The following is a 19,813-nucleotide window of genomic DNA, read 5'->3' on the forward strand; positions in this document are numbered from 1 at the left end:
GAGAAACAACAGCCTCAGCTCAGCTGAAATGTTTTTATTGTATGTGCTCTCCCCTCAGCACTGTGTCATTCATTTGCTCTGCTTTTATGGGTGAATAGATGGGAGATCACAACTGAAGTATCTGGAGGGGCTTCCAAGAAATCTGGAGAGGGACTTTGGACAAGGGCTGCAGTGACAGGACAAGGGGGAATGGCTTCCCACTGGCAGAGGGCAGGGTTAGATGGGACACTGGGGAGAAATTCTCCCTTCTGAGGGTGGGGAGGGAGGCCCTGGCACAGAGTGCCCAGAGAGGCTGGGGCTGTCTCATCTCTGGAAGTGTCCAAGGCCAGGCTGGATGGCTTGGAGCAGCCTGGGATAGTGGAAGGTGTCCCTGCCCATGAGATGGTTGTTGAGGTTCCTTCTAATCCAAACCATTCTATAACTGAGTATGTGATGTGCTGGCATTGACTGGTAGCAATGAGATCCTCATTTTGGCTGTAGTGTGGAATTTGAGGGCAGATGGGATCACACTCCTGTGAGTGTAAACCTTTTGTGGGTGCCAGTCACCTGGTGAATATGTAAAAGCTGAACATCATTAAACCCCAGGAGATACCCTGCTTGGAAGCAGTAAATTTAACTGTGGCATTGTCAGCAACAAGAAAGCAAGAACCTAAGAAAGAACCTAAACCTGGTTCTGCTGGAGCCTGGCCAGGTAAGGAGGAAGAGAGAAGCACTAAGGTGTGGTTGAGACAAGGATAGTCCGGTGTTAGTTTACACATTCCATTAATTAGTGCTGCATCGGGGCTGTTGGCAGATCATCAGGGCCTTGATTTTAAAACGATGTTTCCAACAGCAAAGAGGAAGCCAGCTTTGTGGAACTCGTGATAGCTCATTCCCTCTCTGCTGCGTTTTAACCAACGTCGAGGAGTTTAATCCTTAAAATGTTTGGAGCACCTACTGCGTTAAGGTAAGTGCATAAACATGATTTTTAGAGTGGCATTCAGGATTCTGATCAGAAATACAGTATTTATAGACAAAGCAGGCAAGGAGGCCGGGATCTGCTCTGAGGAGCTCTAAAGTGGTGCCCACAAACGAGCCTTGAAGCAAAATGAGGAAGAGGGTTTGGCCAGCTGTGGTATTTGCATCTGCTCAAGGCTGAAACTGTTGCTTCATGAAGAGAAAACCGGGGGTGAGCTTGGTGCAGAAATGGTGCTGGATGGAAATAAAAACAAACCCCAAATACTGGACCAAGCAAGGGATATGTTTACCGAGGCTGATGTCAGCCGGGGTGTTAAAGGTCGTGCCCCTGAGCTCTGTCACAGCGCTACAGAGCTGCAATTTGTGTGGGAACTGTTTGGTGGCGGCCTTTGTGACATTTCCAAACAACTGTTTTCCAAACGTCCCCTTCAGGTGATGATTTGGGCAATGGCTCAGTGCGGGGGAACTGGCGCAGGTGACCCTGTTTGCCCCCAGCCGACCTGAGGCTGGAAGCTCAGGGTTTGCACGGGGCCAGGGGGAGGAAGCGGCGGACACCGGGGGACACCAGGGGACACCGGGGGACGCCGGGGTTCGTGTCCCTCCGAGGCGGACGCGGGGAACCCGCAGCGGGGTCGGCGGTCGCGGGACCGGCCGGGGCTCCCGCGGGGAGATGGCGAGGAGCCGCGCGGCCCGGAGGGGAATAAAACACAGAGGGAAAAAAAATTTATAAATAAACAAAAGAACAAAACACATCCCAAGATCGGCTTCCAGGGGGCGGGCGGGCAGGATGCGGCTGCCCGAGGGGAAACCTGCCCTTCCCCGGGGCGGAGCGGGGCCTCCCTCTCTCCGTCCCTCCTTCCATCGCTCCCCCCTCCTTCCCTCCCTCCTTCCCTCGCTGCCGCCGCCGGAGCGGAACCGAAAGCGAAGGCGGCGCCGGGCAGCGGCGCTCCGGCCCAGCGCTGCGGGGGCTGCGGGGGGCTGCGGGGTCCCGGGCTCGCTCCCCGCCAGGTCGGTGCTGCGGGAACGGGCGGGGAGGCCGGGCGGGCCCGGGCGGGGGACGCGCCCGCGGCGGCGGAGACAAAGCCGCGCCCGAAGGCACCGGGCGGGCGGGGGCGGCCGAGGCGGGGATGGAGCCGGGGCTGGGGCTGCCGTGCGGGCGGCGAACCGCATCGCCTCCGGACGGGGCTCTCCCGCGGGCGGCCTGCGCGGACAGCCCCGCGGTGCGGGCTCGCTGCTGTCATTTCCCCATCCCCAGCCCTGGCCGCCCGGGCCCCGCGGACATCCCGCTGCCGCCCGCCCCGACACGTGCCGCGGCACCGGCGGCATCCCGGCAGCGGCGCTGGGACCCGGCGGACACACCGCGCGTCCCGCACAACCCCCGGCGCTCCTGTCGGGGGGCTGAGGGCCGGGGTCAGGGGTGCCGGGGAAAGATAGGCCGTGGGGCTGCGGAAAGGGGGGCGGTTTAAAGTCGAGGGGTAAGTGAGGGGGGGATGGAGGTGATGGAGGCTGTTTACGGGGGCCGGGGCTCATTAAAAGCCACAGGTTGGGTTGCTGCGAGTGACAGAGCGTGGTTAGGAGGTGGGATGCAGCCCTGCAGCCACGTGCACGGCACAGAGCATCAGGAGCATGAAGGGAACAGTCAGGACCAGGAGCAGAAGTGAGATGCCCACGGGAAGCTGGCGTGGTGGAGCTGTGGGCTGACTGCAGTGCTGAAGGGGACAGGACTGCAATGCCCCTGGGGACAGGACAGGTTGTCCTCAGGGCCAGGGGGACCACACTGGGGAGAGGATGTGTGGGCACCAGAGCTGCCTCCATGGCGCACAGACACAGCCCCTCTCCTTGGAGGAGCCCCGTCCTTCTCCTGGCTCTCCATGAGCACTTTCTCTTGGGAAAAACAGCCAACAAATCCCCAGAGACCATACCTGAGTGTGCTGTGAGGGGTGTCTGATGGACCAGTGCTGTTCCAGGGAGGAAATTTGGAGGAGCCTTTGCTTTCAACTCTGCCCTAATGTCTTTTAAGTGGTGTTCACAAAGTGGAGAGCTGCTCTCGTTTCTCTCTTGTGGGTATCATGGGCTGGAGCTGCTCTTTCCAGGAAAGCTGGGAGTTGCTTGGCAGTGCTGGACAAGGTGATGGAGGTGCCCTGAGCTTATCCTGGCCTGTGCTCAACACCATCTCTGGAACTTATGCTCTTTTGAGATGCTCATTATATATTGCTTCAGCAGTATTAGGCAGTATCCTCAAAATTATGAAAAAAACCTTGGTAAAGACATTTTTGTGACTTCTGTTGAAACCTGCTGCTGAGTGTCATGACATTACAGTGCTACCACCTTGGCTTTGCATTTTTTTCCCCAATTCTTTCCAGCCTGTGTTGGCTGGGCCAGGCAGTGCAGGAGGCTCTTCCATTCACTCTGGGGATGATGAAAATCTTGGGCACAGGGACCTGTCCTAGATGGGGCATAGATGCCTGTTTCCAGCATCTCATAAATTTGGATGTCTTCTGACTTCTAGAGAAGCTGCTGAGAGATTTTTTTTTTTTCCCATTAGAAGTCAGGTGAGGCATGCATATGGTCTTTGTATACTACAGTGACTAATATATTTCTGGCATGGTCTGTGCTCACCCGTAGGAAGGGAAACTGTGATCGATGCCCCCGTTGCTGCAGATGACACCACTCTTGGCACGGGCACTTCCACTGCTGACCGTGACCGGGGAAAGCAAAATAGCCACTGGACTGTGCCCAGGGAGACCAATAACTTCCCCAGGCTGGCCCTGCTTGGCTTTTAACCAATCTTCAGTAGTAGCAGGGGAGGATCTCTGTGAATAAAATCAACCCTGGTTTGGGTGTTTTGAGTTCAGTTTTGTTAAAAAAAAAGCTGAAGTTGTAGTTTGTGAGCTGACCCTCATGGAAGGATGGATGGAGGGGTCACTGCCCAGCTGCCACCAAGCCTTACTCCCTTGGGAGGGTCTGATCCTGACACTGTGTCTGGCCCTGCCACAGTGACACAGGTGTGGGGAAGGCGAGAGTGTGGCCCCTGCATCTAGGCAGAGAAACAGCTCCGGGGAGGGAAGGGCAGGCAGATACATCCATATGCTCTGATTTAAACGATTTTAAAGTCTCACCCTCTGCACTTGCCCATCAGGTCAACGTGTTCCCCTCCAGAGGTGACCACATCCAGCAGGGCCCAGGCAAGGCCCGTGTGTTCTCAGCAGAGCTGGGGTGGCCCGAGGGGGCTGTGAAAATCCCTCACCCTTGCGGGGGCTGATTTCACTCCCATTCGCTTCCGCTCAAGCCACGTGGACGCTGAGTGAGAGGGAGAGCTGCTGCCAGGGTTTCACAGACCTCTTTTCATTTTAATATCCCTCTCCTTGCTGAATTAGATGCGAGACTGATTGCTTCGATAATCCTGCTGCAGCCGCTATGGGTTATATATGGATTGCAGCCAAAAGCTGTGCCGATAAATCATTCCTATACACCAGGCTGTTATATTTCCTGAGGATTTTGTGGGCATGTGCTGCTCCCTTTTACATAAGGATCTGCTGGAGTTCATACCAGAATGTGCTGCTTTTCCCCAGGCAAGGGCCCGGATGGGTGGGTGAAGCCAAAGCCCCCAGGTTGTATTTTCTCTCTTTGGAATCACTGCCCTCATTTCAGCTATTTTACTTTTCTCTCTGGCTGGCAATACAGCTGTTCTCCATCTCTTCCTCCTCCTCATGTGCTTATTTAGGATAACAGGGCTGTGTTCAACAGTGTAACTCCACTTTTTGGGTTTCTCTCAGGGGAGGTGTCATCTCAGAGGGCAATTTTCTTAAAACCCACATCCTCTGACCCTTTGCACACATGCAGAGGGAAAACCTCTCTGATTTCCCACTTCAGCCGATGTTACAGTGGGGCTTGGATGACTTTTAGTTTACAGAGCCTGGGGAAGCCTGCTTGAATTAATCAGACTTGATATGTTTATCCTGGTCAAGCCAATTAACTCCCGCCGGCCAGGACACTCTCAGCTCTCAAGTGTGACTGATACTTCATAACTCAATTCTGCTCAAGCTCAGCAAAGTTTATCAGAAACCCTTGGAAATCTGGATGCAGGCGATGCTCTGGAGGCAGGATGGAATGCCCAGCCATGCTGTGGCACTGCTGGGGACTGGTGTTGCTACCAGCAATGTTCCTGGGGTGGTTTCATCCCAAGGCTGCCCCGATGAGCTGCCTTTTTTGGTGTGGCCGCAGAGCACGGTGAGGGTAGAGGGCACAGCATTCCGGATCAGCTCCGGCTTCGGGGCAGCTATTTATATGTGCCCACTGGAGGGGTGCCCAAAGCAGGCCAGGCTAATGGCCTCGAGATGCATCCCTGTGAATTCAGGATGAATGGGGGGGGGCTGCTTGTTTGTTTTAATCCATTTGGGAGTGCATTAAAACACGCTGCCGTGGGCTGCCAGCAGCACCGCGGGGGGAATTTGACTTGGCTGGTGGCTCCTGGCCCTCTCATCCAGCCAAGCCCTACCCAGGAGCGGATTCAGCCCCACGAAACTCAGTGTTTCTGGAATAGTTTGTCCTTGTTGCTGTTCGTTGGCTTATTTATAGCCTCCCCATCCCTGTGCTTCTCTGTGCCTCGGAGCAGCGAGCGGTGCCGTGTTGGCTTCAGCTCCAGGCCGATCCCACTTGGGCACAAAAGCTCTGGTTTATAGATCAGTGTTGAAAACAGCAATTAGGCCATTGTGAAGCCTTGAGGACGGGGGAGACGATTTGATTTCTGTACTTGACCCATAATTTCTGCTGGGCTGATTCAGAGTGGTTGTGCTGCGGGTGCAGCACGGAAACTTCAATGGAGATGAGTGGAGCTAATTTTAACCGGCCGCCTCGTCGAGGTGTGGGAACCAGGCAGAAAAACGCCTCAAACCCTGTTCCTGCTTCTGGGCTGGTTGTTTCAGGATATTTTTTTTTTTTTTTTTGCTTCCTTCTGTGGCAACTTGTTAACCTAGAAATTAAAAACAGCACCAGTGTTGGGGCAGGGAAGCGCGATGGTTTACAGCCAACCAACCACTGAACAGCCTCAGGTGCTGTGGGGTTCCTGGCATGTGTGAATTAACATAATTTTCTCCTCTTTTTGAAGTATGACTTAATTATTTAATTTTTTTAAAAAAAAATCTTTTGCTGCTAACAGTTTTCTCATTTATCTCAAGGTTTGGGGACCTGAGTTTCGCACAGAAGGCCACAGGGCAAGGAACAGAAATCAGTGGCAATGATGGGCTGTGGGAGGAAGCAGTGAGCCAGGGGGCTGGTCCTGCACCCCACGCTTGGTAAGTGGGTCCCTGTGCCCCTGAACTGCTTTGTTTGGGGGGGCTTGGCAGAGTTGTGCCCACTTTGAGCAGTAAAGTAGGAAGGGAACTCCATGGTATTTATGCTGCTATAGTGCAATTTTTTATCCTGCCCTTTTAAAACACCCCCTTTGGAGTATTTCCATAGTGGAGACGATGGAGTTGTTATTCCCTGGAGGTGTTTAGATGAAAAGCGTGGAAGGAGCAGTGATGGCAACCCTGGAGTTGAGGCTGGCTCTGGCCTGGGGTCTGTCCTATGGCAGGGTGATTGTGCATCCTGGTGCCATCCTTCACCACTGCCCTTGGCTTCACCATTCCCTATGGAATAAATCAATCAATCTGTACCGCAACGACCAGCAGGAAATCCCGCTTCCCAGAGATCCTGGCTGACCCACCTTGTTGTTCCTAGGCACATCTCCCCACCACAGCATGGCCAGGATGAGGCCATCGGTCCCTCCACGTCACCACGTGTCCCCAGCAGCAGCTCTCCCGCCCCACAGCCCCTCTGCTGTGCCGGAGGCCGCCGAGCCCCCGCGGCGCTGCGGGAGCCCCTGGCGCTGAGCCTTGGTGACACCAGCATGGCCTCGCTCATCGTGGTCACCGACGCCACGGGCAGCACCAGCGAGGAGGAGATGGACGTGCCCGGCAGTGAGGGCTTTGGGGATGGCAGGAAGCTGCACCTGTCCGGCCGCAAGCTGTCCCTGCAGGAGCGGCCGCAGCCCGCCCGCTCGCCCGGGAACGGCAGCAGCGCCAACGAACGCTTCATCTACCCCTCCCTGCCTTACTCCCCGGTGACGTCCCCGCACTCCTCCCCACGGCTGCCGCGGCGGCCCACGGTGGAGTCCAACCGTGTGTCCATCACGGGATTGCAGGTGAGGGGATGGATGTTACAGGTGAGGGGATGGATGTTACAGGTGCAGGGGGATGAACATTACAGGTGAGGGGATGGATGTTACAGGTGAGGGGATGGATGTTACAGGTGAGAGGATGAATGTTACAGGTGAGGGGATGGATGTTATAGGTGCAGGGGGATGAACATTACAGGTGAGGGGATGGATGTTACAGGTGAGGGGATGAATGTTACAGGTGAGGGGATGAATGTTACAGGTGAGGGGGATGGATGTTACAGGTGAGGGGATGAATGTTACAGGTGAGGGGATGAATGTTACAGGTGAGGGGGATGGATGTTACAGGTGAGGGGATGGATGTTACAGGTGAGGGGATGGATGTTATAGGTGCAGGGGGATGAACATTACAGGTGAGGGGATGGATGTTACAGGTGAGGGAATGAATGTTACAGGTGAGGGGGATGGATGCTACAGGTGAGGGGATGGATGTTATAGGTGCAGGGGGATGAACATTACAGGTGAGGGGATGGATGTTACAGGTGAGGAGATGAATGTTATAGGTGCAGGGGATGAATGTTACAGGTGAGGGGATGAACGCTGCTCCTGTGGTTCTCCTGCCCCCATCTGCCTGGATTTGCCCACTGTGGCATCTCCTCTAGCTTGTTTTTTTTGGGATAAACCCCCACAGCATGTCTGCAGGTGTGTGGTAGGAGGCACTGGGACATCCTGAGCCATGGGGACAGCCCTCAGGGAGGTGAGACCTCAACTCACCTGTTTCTGTGCCTTTTGCTGATGCCAGCGGCTCTCATGGCTTTGTTCGATGGAAGCCAGGAGTGTAGCACAAATTTCTTTCTTTACGCCTTAAAAATAAAAAAAGAGAAGTTCACTGAGATCTAATGAGAAAACAGACCTGCCTGCCCCCAGCCTGACAGAAAACAGGCAGCAAGTGGCTGCTTTGCCCAGAAGAAATAAAATTACTTGGCGCCAGGTCGCCAGCATTAAGCCCCTCAGGGCTCTCGTTCCACATGGGTGGACAGGACAGGATCGCCTGCCCAGCCGTTAATGTCTGCAATTAGCCATCTATAAACACACCAATGTGTGGCTTGGTGGGTGGCTTTTGTGGCTCATGAATCAAAGCTGCCCAGTGCCACACGGGTGTTGGGCAGAGCAGGACAGGGTGTGAGTTTGCAGAGGAAGTTTTGCTGGAGAATTAAAAGGAGAAGAGCAAACACGAGCAGTTTTGTGGCTCATGCCAGACTTCCCTGCTCTCTCCCCGCAGGACTGTGTGCAGCTCAACCAGTACAAGCTGAAGGATGAGATCGGGAAGGTGAATATTTGGTTTAGGATTGGATTAGGGTTTTGGGTTGGGAGGGTGTCAGGCTTGCTTTCACTTTCCAGTTATGGGAATGCTCCAGAATGGGAGCAAGTCCAGCCACTTGCCACAGCAGCTCTTTGTTGCTTGCTGTTCTGTTCTGAATGGTGCCAATTGAATTGTATATTTTTAAAATTATTAGTAATTTTCCCCACTCCCCCTCCCTCCCACTCAATGGGGCATTTGAAGCTTTTCTTTTCTGTCAGTGTGATGTCAGACCGCACACCCCCTGCTCATGTGGCATCACCCACCAGCTCTGTGATCCCTTTGGGGTGGGTTTGCGGAGGAGCCCAGAGCCCTGTTTGGTGATGTGGGTTTTCTAGACTGTCCCTAACTTGTGCCCCATGGCTGTGCCTCTTTCCAGGGCTCCTATGGGGTGGTGAAGCTGGCCTACAACGAGGATGATAACACCTACTATGTGAGTAGCACACAGCCCTGGAGCCTGCAGCAGGGCAGGTGGGAGGGGGATGGATCCCCTCTGCTGGCTCCCTGCCCCATCCCACCAGCCACATTTTATCCTTGACTTGCCCCAAATTCCACATTTGTTCCCCTCTTGCAGGCAATGAAGGTTCTCTCAAAAAAGAAGCTGATGAGACAGGCGGGCTTCCCACGTAAGTGGCAGAAAGCCTTTTGGGTGGGGGGTATTTGGGGATCCTGGGGGATTGTTCCCAACCGGACGCATCTTCACCTTTCCCACAGGCCGCCCGCCGCCCCGTGGGGCCAAAGCTGCTTCCGAGGGCTGCCTGCAGCCCAGGGGGCCCATTGAGCAGGTCTACCAGGAGATTGCCATCCTGAAGAAGCTGGACCACCCCAACGTGGTGAAGCTGGTGGAGGTAAGTGACCTCTTTCCAAAAACTCATCCTTGAGCGTGACCTGCTGCAGGGGTGGGCTGGGTGAAGGGCAGGTCATGCCTTTGGGAGAATTGTGTTTTCCTTGGTTTAGAAGGTTTTTTTATTCTCACCTCCCAAAAGGTTTTTTTCTTCTCTGCTCAGAAAGGGAATTACAGAAAAATGTTTCTTCTGTGGAGGAAACAAGTGCTGAGACAGGTTTTAGGGAAGAGCTGGTGTTTCTGTGAGTTCAACAGTGCAGCTGCCTTGCCCTCCACCCACTGCCTATATGAAACAGTCCAAAAATCAAGAACTAAGGATGTGCAGGCTGGAGTTTATTTGGCTCATGAGTCAGATGATGCTTCCTGTGTGTTTTAAATATTTGCTTTCTTGAAGTACAGCTACATCTCTGTCCTCTTTTCTCCCTATTCCTGTGGGTAGAAGCTCAGAGATGAGCAGACCGTGCTGATGGTGCAGATGGTGTAGAACTGAGATGGCTGCTAAATAAAATATCACAATGCTTAATTTGCAAGGTTTTCTTGGCACTGTTTAATTGCCTTTTTGCTTCTTTTGGCAGGTCCTGGATGACCCCAGTGAGGATCACCTGTACATGGGTAACTGTCCACTGCTCTGGGGTGTCAGAGGGATGGGGCAAAAGGTTCCCACTGTGTTTTGGAGCAGCTCTGTGTGAAGAGCTGGGTCTCTCACTGTGGGTATAGCCTGGATGCACTGGAGGAGCAAATGAGATGCAGTCTGGGTTGTGAACAGAGACAAGGGTGCTTTATAGCAGTTTACTGACTTTGACACCAGGGCATGCTTTGCCATGAGAGGCACCAGTGTTTGGTGTTCTCAGCTTTGAAACCAGGCTGATAGAAAGTAGTTTTATTTCTCTGACTTTGGGAAAAAAGCATGGGCTGAATTTCCAATGTACAAAGGAGCCACATCCCAACCTGCCTGGCAGACTGCAGTTGTTTGCTTGATGTAAATACAAAACTCTTGGAGAAGGCATTTTTTTCCCATCATTTATGTTCAGCCTGTACTAGTGAAGGAACATGCGATGCCTTCATGGCCAAGCACTGAGGTTTGCCCAGGGTGTGGGCTCATCCTTTTTGGTGGCTAACTGAGGGGTTTTGTGTGCCATGGAGGGAACTGCACGATGCTGAAGCTGCAGCACTGAGAAGATAGTTGGCAGCATCCCCATAATTGAAAACGGGAGCAACCCAAATGCCACGTGCCTTGCATAAGACGGCATCTCCTTTCTAAAAAGAACATATTATTTTTAGAATTTTTGTCATTAAAATAATTGCTTTTGTGCTGAGGCTATGCTTGCAGGAGCCATACCCTGTAAGTGATCTGTAATCACCTTTTCTTTTGTGTTGCAGTGTTTGAACTGGTGAAGCAGGGGTGAGTACTGAATTCCAGATTTAATCCTCCTAAAGACTTGAACATTAGATGGGTTTGTGGGTGGCAGAGCTTGGCCATGCAAGGTGGGAATGGCGTGCAGAGGTGATGGGGGGAGGTTCATGGTGGGACTTGAGGTTTGAAAAGTATCTCCCCGGCCTGGTTACAGCTGAGTACACCCTGTAGGTGCCTGTGTTTGAGGTTGTGACAAAGCCTTCAGGCCCGGTTTCAGTACATCCAGGTGGGGAATGAACTCTGTTCTCTGTTTTCTTCGCAGCCCTGTGATGGAAATCCCAACCTTGAAACCTCTCAGTGAGGACCAGGCTCGGTTCTACTTCCAGGATCTGATCAAGGGCATTGAATACTGTAAGTGTCTCTGCAAAAATGACGGGATTTCTTATTTTTGGGTTTTTTTTCTGAACACCTGGGGCTGCTCATGGTGTTAGCAGAAAGAGCCACAGGGAGCCCTCATGGCTCCTTTGCTGCAAACGAGTGTTTCTGCTGAACCACTCATTGTCCCTCTGGCTGCAGTGCACTATCAGAAGATAATCCATCGGGACATTAAACCTTCCAACCTCCTTGTGGGGGAAGATGGGCACGTCAAGATCGCCGACTTCGGAGTGAGCAATGAGTTCAAGGGAGCTGATGCTCTCTTAACCAACACAGTGGGCACTCCTGCCTTCATGGCCCCAGAGACCCTCTCAGAAACCAGGAAAATCTTCTCTGGAAAGGTATTTAACAGCAATTTGAATGGTCTTGGACTAACCTGGCATATAGAAATCTTGTTGTAGATTTAACTATGCTTTTCACTCTGCAGGCTTTGGATGTCTGGGCCATGGGGATCACACTGTACTGCTTCGTGTTTGGGCAGGTAATGAGATGGATTTTTCAGTGCTGTTGGTGTTTGAGGGTTGGTTTGTGCCTCTCATGTTCCATGTAAACAGCGGGACTGGCACCTTGTGTCTCTGCTGGAATTGAGTGGAGATTAGGATGTGTGGATGGAAATAAAAAACCTTTGCCTCTCCCTGGGATGGGTGCTGCCAAAAGGGTTGTGTTTCTTTTCTTTCCCAGTGGAAAAAATTCTGTGCCTGGGCAGATTTTTTAGGAAAGGAGCTCTTGTAGTAATTGGTAATTTTTGGTTAAACGTTTTCTTTTCATTGCATTTAAAAATAAACATTGATATAATTGGAAATCTTCTGGAATTTCCCTGTAACTAGATCTTCCCTTTCCTTCATACCCTATGAGATCCTGATGCTCCTCCAGCTGCCCCACTGCTGCCTCTTTAGCAGAGGTCGTTGCTTTCCTCATTGCTCTTTTTCTTTGTGGTAGTGCCCTTTTATGGATGAAAGGATCTTGAGTTTACACAATAAAATCAAGACCCAAACGTTGGAGTTCCCAGACCAGTAAGTACTCAAAAACAAAAACAACTCACCCAATCGTTATTTTACAGCTCATTTGAGTTGTTTCTCAGTCACTCCATGGGTAGGGCTGGCCCTGCTCTTCTGTGGTTTTGCAAAACTCCAGCTTTGAGTTGGTCTCTCCCTGCCCTCTACATGTGGGATCACACTTCACATTGCCTCAAAAGGGAATATTTTGCTTTTTCTGGGGGTTTGGAGAGGAGGAGGTGTACAAGAAGCCAGAGCTGCTTCCCTGTTGGGGCTGGATCCAGCCCCTCTGCCCAGAAGGCCCATAGTAGCTGGCACTGAGGTGAAGAGCAGAGGCAGCATCCATCCCTTTCGCCATCTCATCTCTCCCTTCTTCCTTCCACAGGCCAGAAGTTACAGACTTCTTGAAGGATTTGATTACACGGATGTTGGATAAAAATCCTGAATCTAGGATTTCGGTCCCAGAAATCAAGGTACTGACCCAGCTTCCTGGTGCTGGCTGTGGCTTCACTTCTGTTGGGTTCTCCTTGCTCGACTTTTTTTGGGAGTCAGTTTGATCGCGCCAGGCTAGGTCCTCCCCCCGTGCCCAGGGCCCCTGGGCAGGTAAGTCCCAGCTCCTTCCCCTGCTCCGGGACCTGCTCAGCTTTGGGACCTTTGGTGCCTATAGAAGTCGCAGGCAAAAGGAAATCCCCTGAGTACAGTATTTCCTCTGCTACCAGGAAAGTACTGTGCAACAGCCTTTCGCAGGAGATTTCTGGTCCTTCGCCCCTGCGGGAGCCTGGAAGGGGCGAGAAGCTGAGAGAATGGAGACCAAGGTAGGGGGAAAGGATTGCGGGGGAATTGCGGAACCGTTTTGTGCTCCTCCTGCAGCCGACCAAGTCACCAGGTGTGTGGGCAAGGAGAAACAGGGGTTCTGCCTTCAGTCATAAACCAGGTCCAGGACGAGGGCTTGGCGGGTCTCCCTGTCACTGCTGTTCATATGTGTGGACTGGAATAAACATCTCCTGCCTCCTGGTGCTGTCTCATCCATAAGATGAGAGTAAAGACAGGTCTCCTTCCCTAAAGCCCAGAGATGCCCAGTGCTGTAGGTCACCAAGGTTATGGCTTGGTTGTGTAGCTGGGGCCAGTGCTGGCTCTGGATGAGCCACTTCACAGCACGTTCTGCTGGGGGCTGTGCAGTTCCTGGCAGTGCTGGGGTGAGCTGGCTCACCAGTGACATGGCACATCCCTGCCCTGCTCCTTGGCGTTTCGGGAGCACATAGGGGCCATAGCTTGGACCAGGAGATGCGTTTGCCAGGCTTGTGTAGTTTGAGTTATGAAAAAGAGGAAATAATTCCTGACAGGCTGTGTTATTCATTGAAGTTGCACCCTTGGGTCACCAAGAACGGAGCGGAGCTGCTGCCCACAGAGGATGAGAACTGCACCCTCGTCGAGGTGACGGAGGAGGAAGTGGAGAATTCAGTCAAGCACATCCCCAGCCTGGCCACCGTGGTGAGTACAAAGGAGTTGATGGTCTGTGGATGCACAGTGGTGTCCACACTGTCTGCTGGGGTTGGCCCTGAGCAGCTGGTGTTCTGCTGAAGGGCAAAAGCATTGGGCAGGATTAGAGACCTTCTCTCTGTGGAAACAAGTGCTGCAAGACACTTGTGTGTCTCAGGGTCTCAGCAGCTCACTGGATATTGCTGTACTCCACAGTGCAGAGGAATATTTTAGAGCAGTTCCAAAGGTAACTGTCAGTGAGTTGCTGGTCTTCACACTTGAGCTGGCTGCCTAAGTATGTTTTTGCTCAGGGCAAAAAAGTGTCTGGTCCAGAACCTGCCCATGGCCAGGAGCAGGTGTTTTGGCCAGGCACAAGGAGCTCCTGCCCTGTTCTGCCTGTCCAGCTGTAGGGGCTGTGGGAGCTTCCCAGGATGGAGATTTTATCTGGGCCACGACGTGCATCAGCCCCCGCCTGGAGCTATTCTTGGTGACTTCATCTCGTCTCTTTTCAAGCTCATATTTTTATTCTCTGCAACCCACTGTGGTGGTGAGAACCACACTGTAACCCTGTCCTGTGTGGAAAGTGAAATCCTTTGTGGTTTTGAATCTAATGATTTCTTTGGGTGCCGCCAGCCCTTGTGTTAGAAGAAACAGCAAGTGACCATTCACAGTTCCCTGGCGTGGTGTTATCTGCCTGTAGGCACCCAGGCTGTGATATTTTTGAAGAACAGGTTTACCTTTGAAGCCCTTTTTCCATCTCATAGCTGTGCCTACTTCTGGCCTCATTTCTGGAGCTCTCTCCATTTTGGGTACCTTGCAGAGATCTCACTGACCGAAGACATGTGAATATGCAAATGCATCTTGTGCTGCCCAGGCTGAAAAGTAAGATTTTGCTCTGAAGAGATCACCATTGATGAGGGGTTTACCCCCTTTTTCCTGTTCAGAGGGGACTTGATCAGTGGCCTCAATGCTCCCAGCCCTGTTGAAATCCAGATGTGTTCAGCACAGCTCAAGGCAAATCATATTTTACTGCACCTCTTTGGTTCTTAAATAACACACTGCCTTCAGGCAGATGTGGTATTTTCATATTTGCATTTGATCTTCAAAATTACCCTCTGGTGCCTGATCTTTGTGCAGCCAAGTGCAAGCGTTGACGCTCCAGTATGAGATTCACTCACGAGGCTTTGACTCTTTGAACACCCTCACCTTCAGAACAGCTCACTGTGTGCCCTGGTGAGCAGATACATGAGCCACAGAGGGATGAGAAACATCAAATGAAGCCAGGGGCTCTCACAGGTGCACCTGCTGAGGCAGGGTCCAGTGCTGCTCACCTTGTTGTCTGCTCCCACCAGCAAAGCAAGCTGGGGGATGCCAGGGAAGAATCCTGACACATCTCTGTTTTCACCAGTCTTTGACTGGTAACTTTGTGTTTTGCCAACAAAGCTGGAAAAATGCCCAGCTTTTCAGTTTGGTTTCGGGTGAACATTAAGGTAAAATTGTGCCAGTTCTTTCCTCTCTCCCTTTCCAGTGAATTATTTTGCCAGGTAATCATGGAGGACTGGGAATTTGCAGGTACTGGATGCAGTAATTAGTAAAATCTACTTCTGGGGAGGAAAAAAACCTCCCAGACTTGTTTTTGCTCTCCTTTCCAGCCTCTTACACTTAGTGTGGCTCTCACTTGCAAGGGTTTCAGATGAGGATACAGCCTCTGTATTAAGCAGCTGGCCACTTGCAAAGATGCTTCCTTCTGATTTCTATTAAGAGAGAACTTTGGCTTGTTTTCACTAGTTTTTTTAATTACTTGGGCATGTGGGTTGGATGCTCCTGTTGCTCTTGAATATAGGAAAAGCACCTCTGATGAACTGCATTCTGGATTTGCAGATCTTGGTTAAAACGATGATCCGGAAGCGATCCTTTGGGAACCCGTTTGAGGGGAGCAAGAGGGAGGAGCGGTCATTGTCTTCCTCTGGGAACCTACTGCCGTAAGTGCCATCACCTCACTTCAGCCCCAGAAGACATTTGCAGGTTTTTCTGATGCTCTTGAGGAGAAATTAAATAGTTGGGCTTTGAAAGTTTCAGGGGGGCCATCACTGCAACATTCACACCCTCTGTCTGATCTGTAACCGCTTTATGGGATTTTTGTGACATGAAATATTCTGCTGTTCTGATGGGATGAAAAACATCTTTTTATGGCACTTCCAGCCAGTTAACGTGGGTAGGGATGACACGTGCTCAGCGTCCCAAAGATCCCATGGCAGGGAAGGGGCAGAAACTGGTGGCTCATGGCCTGCTTTGCCTTTTCTGAGTTGCTCAGCGGCTGTTTTATTTCCTCTGGAAACAGGAAACAAGGCAGTGAAGATAACCTGAAATGCAACGACTTGCCCAACGTGGGAGAGGAGGAGCTTCTTTCTTGAACATAGACTTTGCGGTTCTGTTGAGCAGCTCAATCCAGGGCACGTCACCACGTGTGCACTGGGGACGAGGTGACCAGAGCCCAGAGCAAACACAGCATGACATGGCGCTATCTCAGTACAATGCTGGATGTAGAGCTCACATAGCAGCATGTTATCACACGTTACCAGACATCTGATTATTTGCCATAAACGTGGAACATCTCTGATCACTTGGACTGCTGACTTCTGGTGGGAGAGGCGCTGGCGGACAGCAGAGAGGTGAGCGGGGCTTTGCAAAAACAAACCCCACAGCAGCCAAAGGAAAATGCGTTTGGAACTGCTTTTAGCTGGTTTTCATGCCAAATAACTTGCAGGGACTGACGCCAGCGTCCCAGGGGCACGATGCCCATCGCGTGGCCGTGGGCACGTGCAGAAGGGTGAAGCTTTTGCCAAGTGGGATACACAGCAGTAAAACCAACCACACGTGTGCACTTTGAGAGTTCACGACCTACCAGGAATGTTGTTGCATCTATTCCTTGTCGTTCTGGTTTGTTTTTAATTGACACCTTTTTAACTGCATGGGAACAAAGCAAAAACCCACCTTTTCAGCTTTTTAAAGAATGCCTACATTTGTGAGCCAAGTTGTATGAAACAGCATCTTCAGGATGTTCAGAAAGTGAGGTTAATTACCTCCTCAGGTAATTAATGCCCTTTCCAGAGGCCTTGGTGTGACCAGGACTTGGTAAGTTAGGTATTCAGTGTATGAAAGGAAAAGGTATTTAAGGGCTTAAGTTCAGTTTGAACTATTTTTGCTGCAGACATATGAGTGAAAGGTGGTGTTTAGAATGTTTTAAATAACAGAAGAAGCACTAACAGTTTGTTTCTAAATCTTTTACTTGATCTAGGTAGATATACTATAAAATATAAAATTCAGGGTAAAATCCTTCACTTCCATGTACATTACATGGTTTACTACAATTAAAAATAATACAACTTATGCTGTTTTTAAAGTATAGACTTAGGGCTTGCTTAGAATTTAAGATCTTAATGATTAGCTAGTGATTTTCAAAGAAAAGTTTGTTTTCCAAACTCTTAATCTGGATTCTGGGGCCAATGCTATGTATTTTTTGCAAGTTTGTTACCAGTAATTTGTGAATGCCTGTGGATCAGAGGCTTGTTAGTAAATTAAGTGTATATCTAGTTAATGAATTATTTCTTATGAAGAGCTCTTTCACCTTCAGTCAGATTACTCTGATTATTTGTGGTGCTTGTACAAAATAATAATCTGTCATGTGGTGGGAGAGAGTCTGGCGGCCAGACTCACTTTCCCAAGTTCTCTGTGCTCAGACAAAGCTGGAGAATGAGGAGCCAGGGTTTGCCTGAGGAAAGGGGTCACGGTAAGTACAGTTGTTTTGTGGCTGGAGCATGGGACGAGGGGGGAAAAGGTCTGATTTTTTTCCTTTCTCAGTCTGATGTGGTTGTGTGACCTTGAATGAGGCATTTGATGTACCTGACAGAGAAGGAGGATTTGAGTCTCCCAAGCTTGTGAGGGACTGATAAGGTCTAATTATTTGCCCTCAGGAAGAAGGCACTAGGAGACTGCCAAGTGTCTTGATTAATGGCAAGATCTCTGCCTGTTAACCCTGGCCATGGATGCCCTGCCTTTAGAAAGTGACTGTTCCCTTGTCTTCCTTTATTTTATCCTGGGCAGCACAAGCAGCAGTGTCCTTGGCCCCGCTGCAGTCAGACCTGGCCTGGTAATTCCTGGTTAAGACTGGTTTTTGTTAAAGCCAGGACAGGATTAGCAAGGGTGCAGATGCCTACCCAAACTGTCCCTTACACCTTTTGATCACTTGAAGCGATGTTCCCCCTAAATTGCAACTTATTATGGAAGCATTGTGCTGCTGGCCTCTTTCCAAAGCCAGTGAGGACAGTTGGTGGTTTAGGAGCAATACTATGGAGTTTGGAGCCATAAGACATGCACTGTTTTCCTCCCATTTTAGTCCGAGGCTATGCCAAAGCCCTGCAGCTTCAGCTATGGAAAACCAAACAGGTAACTTGGGGGCAGCACTACTACAGCTGCCTGCTCCCCCTACACAGGACTTTTCATTGTGGAAATGTGTGTGAGTGGGCAGCCTGGTTCTGTAACCCTGCAAATGGACTTGATCTGCCAAAAAAATATGTAAAAAGCTAGGGGATCCGATTCTTTGTAGGTAGTGACTAGCAATGTGTGTGGTGTGTTTGCTAGAGGTGTTGTAGAGATCTCTGTGCTGCCCATTCCTGGGTGTGATTTGTCAGGTGAGACAGTTTACATTGACCAAACAGGTCTGCCAGGTGTAATGCAGCTTCTCAACAGCTGTATCAGCTCCCCCATGCCCAGCCAGTCTCTGGGCCTCAGATACTCCCACTCATCAGTGTCTGACTGCCTGCACGGGCTTGGTTCTAAAGGATGCTAAACTCAGCACTTCCCCAAGGTGCTCTCCAAACCGAGTGTCCCTCAGTGCAGGCTCTGGTGGGGCTGCAGCCAAATGCACATTTCGGAAAGATTTGGAATGTGGATTTTTCTGGTTGATCAGCTCTGTTGAAGGCACAAAGCGTGGCTGTGTGAGGGAGATCTCTCTAAATGCATGACCTGTTAGAGAAGCTGTACTGTGTATATAAACCTGCTCAGTTCCCCAGCTGCTGTTCCTTAGTAGTAATGCTGGCTTTCTCCTTATAGTGAAGTGAACATTTTGCTTGTGCCTTGGAACTGGGCGATAGCTTGATTTCCCCAACCCCCTTCCTTCCAAGCAAGCCCGGTGCTGACTGTGGGCTTATTGCTGGGTACTAAGCCTTTTTGGCTCTGAAAGCACATAGGAAAGTGCTAAGGGGAAACCAGGCCTCTTATCTGAGCAGTTTTCCATGGTGGTCCCCTCCTACCTATCAGGCAATTGATCTGTTTCTTTTCTAAGGTCCTGAACTATTCCCGATTTTTATACTGTTTGTTTAATGACCAAGGCTTGTGTTTCACTCCTACCCCTTTATTATGCATTTAACTTTATCAGGTGTATCAAGTTTAAATACTGTGTATTTACCACTTTTAAATTATATTACCTAAGAAGAAAGAATAAACCAACTACTAAGTGTTTTTCCACACAGGTGTTCAAAGCTTCACTGTACAAGTTGAAATAAATGACATGCAACCAAACCCAGAGTTAGTTGATCAAGTGGAACAATTATTCTGTTTGTGTGGTCTTTATGAAGCTGTGGGAGTTTGGTTTTTGGAAGAGGAATCTGAAAGCATTCTCCTATGTTAGTGAAGTCTGGTGCTCTACCATTCCTGGGGATCTTGGGCTAGGATGAGACCACAGCAGCTCAAGCCACTGTACAATGACTGAGCATCCACATGCACAGACTGGAGAGCTGACTCCTGTAAAGGCACTCTTTGAGCTGGGACACAGCTTAGTGCTCCACAGCAGCAGGCACATAAAGAATAAAACAAAATGATAATGCTGTGGTTTACCCACTGTGCTGCTGGAGAAAGGCAGCCAGGATGCTGGAGGTACGGAACAGATCCCAGGGCTTGGTAACACCAGAAAAGGTTCAGAGAAAGGGAAGCCCTGGACTTTGTGAGTCAGTGTGATCACTAGAGGTGCTCAAGGCTAGGAATATAAAAGCCAACAAATCCACTTCAATCAAATTGTGTAAACCCATTAAATGCAGCAGCCCAGACACAGGGTTGGTGTGGTTGTGAAAAGCACGGGACATGTGCCAAGGAATAACAGATCTGTTCTTCCAAGTAGCTGGTACCAGCACTCAGATGAAGACCCTAAGATCTCTGACTTACAAGTCTTTTTCCT

At 50.7% G+C, this 19,813-nt stretch overlaps 1 protein-coding gene across 2 annotated transcripts; it reads left to right on the forward strand.

Moving 5' to 3' along the window:
- Positions 1-1,853: 1,853 nt before the first annotated feature.
- On the forward strand, positions 1,854-19,165 carry CAMKK2 (calcium/calmodulin dependent protein kinase kinase 2). Of its 2 annotated transcripts, XM_066331700.1 has the most exons (18): positions 1,854-1,965; positions 6,135-6,251; positions 6,679-7,141; positions 8,397-8,444; positions 8,854-8,907; positions 9,049-9,100; positions 9,189-9,322; positions 9,894-9,930; positions 10,699-10,720; positions 10,995-11,083; positions 11,249-11,448; positions 11,535-11,588; positions 12,047-12,120; positions 12,488-12,575; positions 12,822-12,917; positions 13,465-13,593; positions 15,463-15,563; positions 15,923-19,165. In XM_066331700.1, the coding sequence occupies exons 3-18, from the start codon at positions 6,848-6,850 to the stop codon at positions 15,993-15,995; spliced, it is 1,545 nt and encodes a 514-aa protein (XP_066187797.1). In that variant the 5' UTR covers positions 1,854-1,965; positions 6,135-6,251; positions 6,679-6,847; the 3' UTR covers positions 15,996-19,165. The 2 variants fall into 2 exon arrangements, with proteins under 2 accessions (XP_066187797.1, XP_066187796.1); XM_066331699.1 differs by lacking the exons at positions 1,854-1,965; positions 6,135-6,251; positions 12,822-12,917 and having other exon boundaries at positions 6,745-7,141.
- The last annotated feature ends 648 nt before the right edge of the window (positions 19,166-19,813 follow it).

Source organism: Sylvia atricapilla, chromosome 17, assembly GCF_009819655.1.
Source record: "Sylvia atricapilla isolate bSylAtr1 chromosome 17, bSylAtr1.pri, whole genome shotgun sequence".
Lineage (NCBI taxonomy): Eukaryota > Metazoa > Chordata > Aves > Passeriformes > Sylviidae > Sylvia > Sylvia atricapilla.

Coding starts and splice junctions, on each gene's coding strand:
- CAMKK2 (XM_066331700.1), top strand. CDS start 6,848: ATGGCCTCGCTCATCGTGGTCACCGACGCCACGGGCAGCACCAGCGAG. Junction 8,908..9,048: donor AGGATGATAACACCTACTAT/GTGAGTAGCACA, acceptor CCCCTCTTGCAG/GCAATGAAGGTTCTCTCAAA. Junction 12,576..12,821: donor TTTCGGTCCCAGAAATCAAG/GTACTGACCCAG, acceptor CTCTGCTACCAG/GAAAGTACTGTGCAACAGCC.